Consider the following 7537-nt stretch of genomic DNA (forward strand, 5'->3'; position numbering starts at 1 on the left):
CCTTGAGCACGTCGGCCGCGTCGGCGATGAGTGACTGGGGCGTGGTGTAAGCTCGAGCGCTGGACTACTGCTTCGGCTACGTCTAAGAGCGCAGGCTGGCCAGCATGTGCCTCTCGTTGCATGCTTAAGGTGAAGACAACGGCGACCCGCCTCACTCTGTGTGGACTGTGGAGTACCAAAGATATGAAAGGCTCATCTTACGTGTTGAACAACTGTTGTTACCGGTTGGGTTGGTTAGCAAGCGCGTGCGGTATTAACTCGTGAAAAAACCGGCTGTGTTTTATGTACTAAAAGCGGAATTAACTAGTGAATTTTTTTTGATATAGAATTAACAAATATTCAACATGGGTATAATACCAATAAGTTGATAAAAACTATACCATCTATTGAGAGAAGAAAATGAGATCTCCTTGGATTAATTGTATATATAATATTAATTAACCAGCTCATAGTACTGTTAATGACATTAGTATAGGCCAGCTCAATGAGGGTAGAGAGAGTCCAGATATGTCCACCATTCTTCCAATAGAATGGTAAGTACCTAGCTAGAATGGTAAGTAGCTAATGGCTGAGAGTGAGATATATACGGATAAAAAGAAGGAAACAGGTGAACGCGCCTTAACGTTTGCATGCAATCGATCCCAACGTCGATCGACTTGCCTTTTTGCGTGAGTAAAGATTTCCTTTACATCGATGAAAGAAACTTATTGTGAAAACGAGATATGGAGCCAAAATTTTACCGCATCATTTTAAGAAAGTAATGATCTACGACAGACAATGTACACCAAGTTTTGCTGTAGTACAAAAAATCTGAACCAAGTTTGAATATTACACATGTGCTAAAAAAACTTGGATGCAAACGCAACAAATAATGGCTTATATTTCTTCCCTTTGAGATCTATCCAACACCAAAGATCAGAAGATCACAGCAAGGAACGCTCTTTTAGTACTCCCTCCGTCCCATAATATATGACGTTTTTTGACACTAGTGTAGTGTCAAAAAATGTCTTACATTATGGGACAGAGGGAGTACATTATAGTACTAAACAAACTAAAGGCGATTAAATCTTAGACATGGACAATATTCATCTGAATAGCGAAGAACACAGTAAGATATAGCTTAAACATAGCAAACGCTGACACGAACCAAGTTTGAATATTTCTTGCTGTCTAATCCGATCCAACTAGGCAGCAACCAGCAATACGCGCCTTGCAAGGACTGATCAGAGCCTCAAGGTCAGGTCGATAACATGCGGCTCTGCATCCTCATGGTCCATGACCGGCTGTGGCGCTGGCGCCCTCCATGACCGGCTCTCCAAAATCCCAAGGAAGTTTATCTCCACCGGAGGGCGCTCTTCATGGCGGTACTCCTCCCAGAAGAAGCGGTTCGGAGCCAATAGCCATGCCCCCACCTGCGCAAAATACAGACATGGTCAATTAGAGCAGACAGAGTCGAGTCAGGGGGGGGAGGGGTCGAGACGGGCAGGGGGCTGGCTTACCGGCGCGTCCTCTTGGCGGCGGCGGTGCTTGTTGGCGCAGCGGCGAGATGACATGTGACCTCCGAGGGTCGGGACTGTTGGCCACCACTTACCGCACAAATAGCACCGGTAGCCCCCCCCCCTTGGGAGCGGCGGCGGTAGAGGAGGAGGCAGCCGCCATCGGTTTGGTGCGCCGCCGCTGGAGGTCATGTCGTGCGAGGGTTTTGCGCTTTTGACGAGCGCGACGACGTTGTGGCTAAGTAGTTTTCTTGCCAAGATGTGGATGGATAGCTGCCTGGCAGTATGTATATATAGGTGCGGATCGCAACGGTCAGAATCGAGCGGGTATGAATCGAGCAGGTATTTTTTTCCATCAGTATCTAGTTTCCTTTTTTTCTCACGCGTAAGACAAAGTTTCGATAGTGATGACTTCATCAGTGTCGCAAGCGGGTGCACCATCGCATGCCATCTAAAAAGCCCATGGGCACCAGGGTTGGGCGAGGGGAGTGCGTCAGGGTCCACTATCCAGGCTCCCCAGCCAGCCCACTTGAACGGGCGGAACGCACATGTGACCCTTGGGTCGCTTCCCACGTTTTAGCGATCCTAGCAATCGTTTTGATCGATCCATTTGATAGATCGATCTCAGCTCCGGAGCTCCTGGAGATGCGTACGCTTAATAAGGTTCTTCCATTCCCAACCGACTCCTCGCTCGGTCGGGCCGGCAGCCACATTGACGGCGACGACAAGGACAAGCCGGACGCCGGCCAGCACGGCAGCACCCATGCCAGGACACCCACTTGGCCACACCCAAGCACACCGACATTTCACCAGCCAATTAGCGCGAAGATGCCAATGGCCCGGGCAGGCACGCCACACGCGGTAAACAATTTCCACAGACTATAGTTGATCCTATTTTGTCCTCCGCAGTCCGTTTTTGTTTTTTGTAAACATATCTGTAAGTTGCTAAAATCATTTGGTATGAACTATGAACCCGCTTTATTATGTAATGAAGTTGTAAGTTGTAACTGTTTGTATTCGCAAAAAAAAAAACTGTAATTTTTTGTGAAAAAAATCTTGTAAGTTGTAACTAGTGAACCCTATGTATTTTAACTGCTATATTTTATTTTTATACATCGCCTTCTATTATATATGTCCGATAATATATGTTAGAAGTTATGAAACACATATTTATTCAATATGCGGTTGCTTGAATTACGCCATGTTAAAATGGTGCATCAGGGTGGCATTAGCTCCAGGTGCGCCGTTGGCGGTGAGGTTGAGGCCAGTATATTGTGACTCGTACAGATGCAGCACGAGAGTGTCACATCGGAAGTTTTCACCGGATATTTGATGTACCTCAACGACGAGGCCGGCGATTAAGCTATGATGAAACTTGAGTGCTTGTCCTTGGACGCGCTCATGTAGTGCGTAGTAGCTTGATCTGCATAGTGAATAAAATAATATCCTATGAACCAAATGGCATTTCTTTTCCTATAGAAACAGAGATACATGGCACCTTATTTTATACAACTTTCTTATGATATTCATATCCTATGAATCAAACGAGACCTTAGTTGGTTGTACCTAGCAATGGAGGTGCTTACAACTCGTTCCCTCCTTCCATGAATTGCTTCAAGTTTGCTCAGACTTGTCCTTCGGTGTGAACGCCAAATATCTAGCTTTCAGTGGTGGAATCTGGCAATGGCGACACGAATGTGTTATTCCCTTTCGAGGCTTCTTTATTGAAGAAATATCACACAGTTTTATGTAATGCCAAGAGAGTGGTTGGTGTTGTTTCTCGTTTATGCGCTGTCCTAGTTGTGTTTGTGGTCATGCTTTTCTTGTTCTTTTCTTGTAATAATTTGTTTGTGCGCATCCATGATATCTTGACGAGCTTTTGATATGGTGTTGGTGCTGATACTAGGCGTAATTGGTATCTTCTCGATATCACTATATTCCTTTTAAAAAAAATCATTGATATTTCAAAAATCTTGGTCATTTTAATTTCCAATTTGGTAAAGTGATACCTCAACATATGAGAATCTGAACCAGATTCAGAGAATCTTTGCTAGAATCTGACTCAAATTCATATTGTCAGCAAATTATATTCACCAAATAAACACACCTCTGTATGCCTGCGAACAAGGCAAAAAATGAAAACCATGGACAAGGCAGTTACTAAATTATTTTGCACAACTTTCTGGATTGGCGATGAAAATTGAGTGCACCGGATAGTACAATCCACATTTTCTATGTCACTTGTAATTTCTGTACAAGTTATAGGTTCAAGCCTTCAACACAACAAAGCAAGTGATGTTATTTCATCTTGATTTGTCCAACCAAGACTTATTAGCTAGTTAAATATCGTAAATGAATTCTACATGACATAATCTATCTCTATCCAAAGGAAATACTACTTGTTGTATTTTGGATCATAGGGTTGCACGCTCAATTTATATGGGACAGATTTATTTGTGAATACAACACGTGTGTGTGTGTGTGCACGTGCACACACACACACACACATGAATCAGAATAAGTATTGTAGGCAATTCATGTGGTCTTGTTTCTTCTAAGGTTTCCAAGACGTAATTTTACAACTAATTTATATTCTAATACATGTATAAAAACTAATAAACTAGTCATATTACTGAAATACTTTTTGAGACAAAGCTATATACATTTTTTCACAGTTTCAATCTAAATAATTGAAGTGGTATTCATAGTCAAAGTAATAAATTTCTGACAAATGGAGATTCGAGAAAATTAACTATTTTTTACACTGGTGCGGAATCGGGCTTTAGTCCCGATTCGTAAGGACCTTTAGTCTCAATTCTGCAACCGGCACTAAAAGGTGGGGACTAAAAGTCCCCCCCCCCCTAGTCCCAGTTCAACACGACCCAGGACCAAAGGCCCACCACGTGGCACGAACCCGTGCCGGGGGCTTGGGGATCTTTAGTCCCGATTGGTAACATCAACCGGGACTAAAGGATTTTTTTTATTTTGGTTTTAAAATAATTGAATTTTGTTTCTGATTTTCAAATTTTTGAATTATTTGACGATATAATCTCTAATCTAATCACCCCTCATCACTGCTCAAGTGTGGAGCACTAATTCCAAATCGTCTAACTTCCCGGCCGGTCACGCATCCCTCACTACTACAGCCTGAGCACGGTTAACTTCCCAATTCTATTCCCCTAGTTTCCAAGTCTACACTTGTTGTTTTTCTGACAATACTAAGCTGTCAATCCTATTAACCCTCAGGAGTTTAGCTTGAGCATGAAGTCACACGTTTCACCGTTTATGTTTGAAACTATTATTCTAAATTTTTTTTTAGTAACACTAATATTTCTTGAATAACTAGTTTGTCCATAGTTCGACCACAGTTTGACCAGATTTGACCAAAATTCAAAAAAAAACTGAAATAATTATTTAGTAACACTAATATTCTTGAATAATTATTTAGTAAGACTAATATTTCTGGAATAAGTTGTTTGACCATAGTTTGACCACAGTTTGACCACACTTTGACCAGATTTAAGCAAAATTCAGAAAAACTGAAATTTGAGCATAACATTTTTTCCTTTCAGAATTTGAGGATTCTAAAAATTTGCAAAACGGCCTACGCCGGTCGAAATCGGAACCGGATTTTCGTGCTAAACATTTTGATATATTATACATTTTTTTTCCGACATTGTATGCAAAAGATATAGTTGTTTTACTTTTTCATAACACTTTTTTGCAAAACATGTAGAAATTTATGTTTTTAAATTTCCCTAACTAGTAGATGTAGTAACATAACTACATCTCGAAGGATTTTAATTTTTGAAGTTTTTACCATTTTCTTTTGTTTTTTTTTTCAAAACAGAAAAGGCGATACAGGGGGGTTGAGTTTGAAAATTGCGGAACCTCTTTAGTCCGGGTTGGAGCCACCAACCGGGACTAAAAGGTTAGACCCGTTTAGTCCCAGTTGGTGGCTCCAACCTGGACTAAAAGTCTAACCTATAGTCCCGGTTTATGTCACAAACCGGGACTAAAGGGGCTCGTGGGGCCCCGGCCTGACGCCAGCCTGCCACCACCCCTTTAGTCCCGGTTTGTGACACAAACCGGGACTATAGGTCACAAATGAACCGGGACTAATGCATAGTCGTTGGAACCGGGACTAATGGTACCATTAGTACCGGGCCGTAATTGAACCAGGACTAATGAGGTGAACGTAAGGTCATTTTTCTACTTTAGAAGAACCCTTTTGGTGTTGGGTGCAACACGTAACATCTCTTTTTTCAACCCCTTTTTACAAAATAGTCCAGAAATCTCATCAGAAATTTCCTCCTTTTTTGCGTGCATAAAAACATGAATTATAGCAATCCTGATAGTTTTGCTTAATTTCATATTCAGTAATTTGAGGCATTTTACTCCTAGGGTAATATCCTTAGAACTTCAATTTATGTAGTAATAACGAGATAACATAAGCAAGTGCCATGTTACACACTTGGGCAGTATTGTCAAACTTTTGTTATCCCTAACATTGAGGTCTTCATCGAAATAAATTATTTATGCATAAATTTCATAATGCTAGGATCTTGGAGGAAATTTGCTATGAAGCTCTTTATATTTTAGGGCAATGGTCTTTGTAAAATTCTGGTACGTGTTTTTTTTCCGTCTATTGGACAGTTAGGCCAAAACATTTTCTCAAACCCCATATTGTATTTTCTTTGAGTAGTCCAATACAAAATGTCAATTTCTATCTTCCTAACCAAGAAACATATTCCCGCTAAAGGTCGTATATTGGTTATTTTTGGTTTTGTGCAAATAAAAGACATCCACTATGTGTATTGTCCCTTATAAATTGAACGAGAAGTACTTTTAGATATAGAACAACAACCCATTGACAAACTATAATGTAAGAAAATTTCATCACTTTTCTTGTGAGGAAGTGGTTTATAATGACCTTTTTAAACAATTGGAACACAATCTTGTTTCTTGTAATTACAAAAAAAATACTCCTTATAAAAGTTCAGCGAGTGAGCGATAGGCTATCACATGGGACCACATCGCAGGGAAAATATCCAGTGCTCCGGCCCCTGGTATGCTACGCTGTTCCAGAACCACTTGGTGCATTAGATCTGAGTGTAAGGCTAGGATCAATTCATTAACCCTTTTACATATGCCCCCTGGAACATTTTGCTTCCTGCCCCCTGAAAGCAGTAGGTCTTCACAAAATTAGATCTATGAGCTGACAAATTGTTGTCTGAACCATGGTTTGCCACATACATGACTGCATATATATCAAGACCAAGAACGAACAGATTTTAAACGAAGCAAATAAAGTCTCTACAATCAAAACAAATCATTCCGATTTCATTCAACTCAGGGTTAAGGAACAAGACTTTGCAAAACAAAAAAGATTTCAAAGTAGTAGTAACACCTTTAGGAAGCATGTTGTCTAGTAAAGCTAACAACATACATACATACCAGATTGATAAAACACAACACAAGGTTGTCCATAGAATCGCACATATATGTAACAGCAACTCAAGTTCCTGTTTGCTGAACTAAACATGGGTACTCCTATACCTGAAAGGCACATGTTGCCTCTAATATTACATTACTCTTGTCAATTGCAAATACAGATGATTTTCCTTGATCTCACAACTACAATACCAAAAGGATCGTGTTTGTGCTCCAGAATCGCAGCCAGCCATCTGGTCGTTTTGCACATCGTCTGTGAAGCCAACACCTTCCACACCCAAATGGATTTTTCCAGATGCTACAAGGAAGCACGCCATCGGTTCAAACATCATGCTTCCCCAAAGAGTAGACTACATAAGCAATGGTTTATCCTGCATTCTGAAACATTTCCAAATTATTATGACCTGGTTACCTGAAAAGCAAATACATCCCTAGCAAAACAATGTAGTTGCAAAGTTGTGCATCATCTCGTGAAACTTCGTACTGAAGGAACAACATATACCTTCACAAAAATGGGTGGTCTGAGACACTGTCATCTTTGTCTTAGAATTAACATAGGCCTTAATATATACTAGCACTTCGGTTCG

General features: G+C 40.8%; 1 protein-coding gene across 1 annotated transcript; it reads right to left on the reverse strand.

Annotated features, from left to right (window-relative positions):
• Positions 1–1067: 1067 nt before the first annotated feature.
• LOC123141703 (uncharacterized) lies at positions 1068–1741 on the reverse strand. Its single transcript, XM_044560785.1, has 2 exons — positions 1500–1741; positions 1068–1412 (listed from the first exon to the last, which is right to left on the reverse strand). Exons 1-2 carry the CDS (start codon positions 1686–1688, stop codon positions 1224–1226), a joined length of 378 nt encoding a protein of 125 aa, XP_044416720.1. The 5' UTR covers positions 1689–1741; the 3' UTR covers positions 1068–1223.
• Positions 1742–7537: the final 5796 nt, after the last annotated feature.

Source organism: Triticum aestivum, chromosome 6D (genome assembly GCF_018294505.1).
Source record: "Triticum aestivum cultivar Chinese Spring chromosome 6D, IWGSC CS RefSeq v2.1, whole genome shotgun sequence".
Classification (NCBI taxonomy): Eukaryota; Viridiplantae; Streptophyta; class Magnoliopsida; order Poales; family Poaceae; genus Triticum; species Triticum aestivum.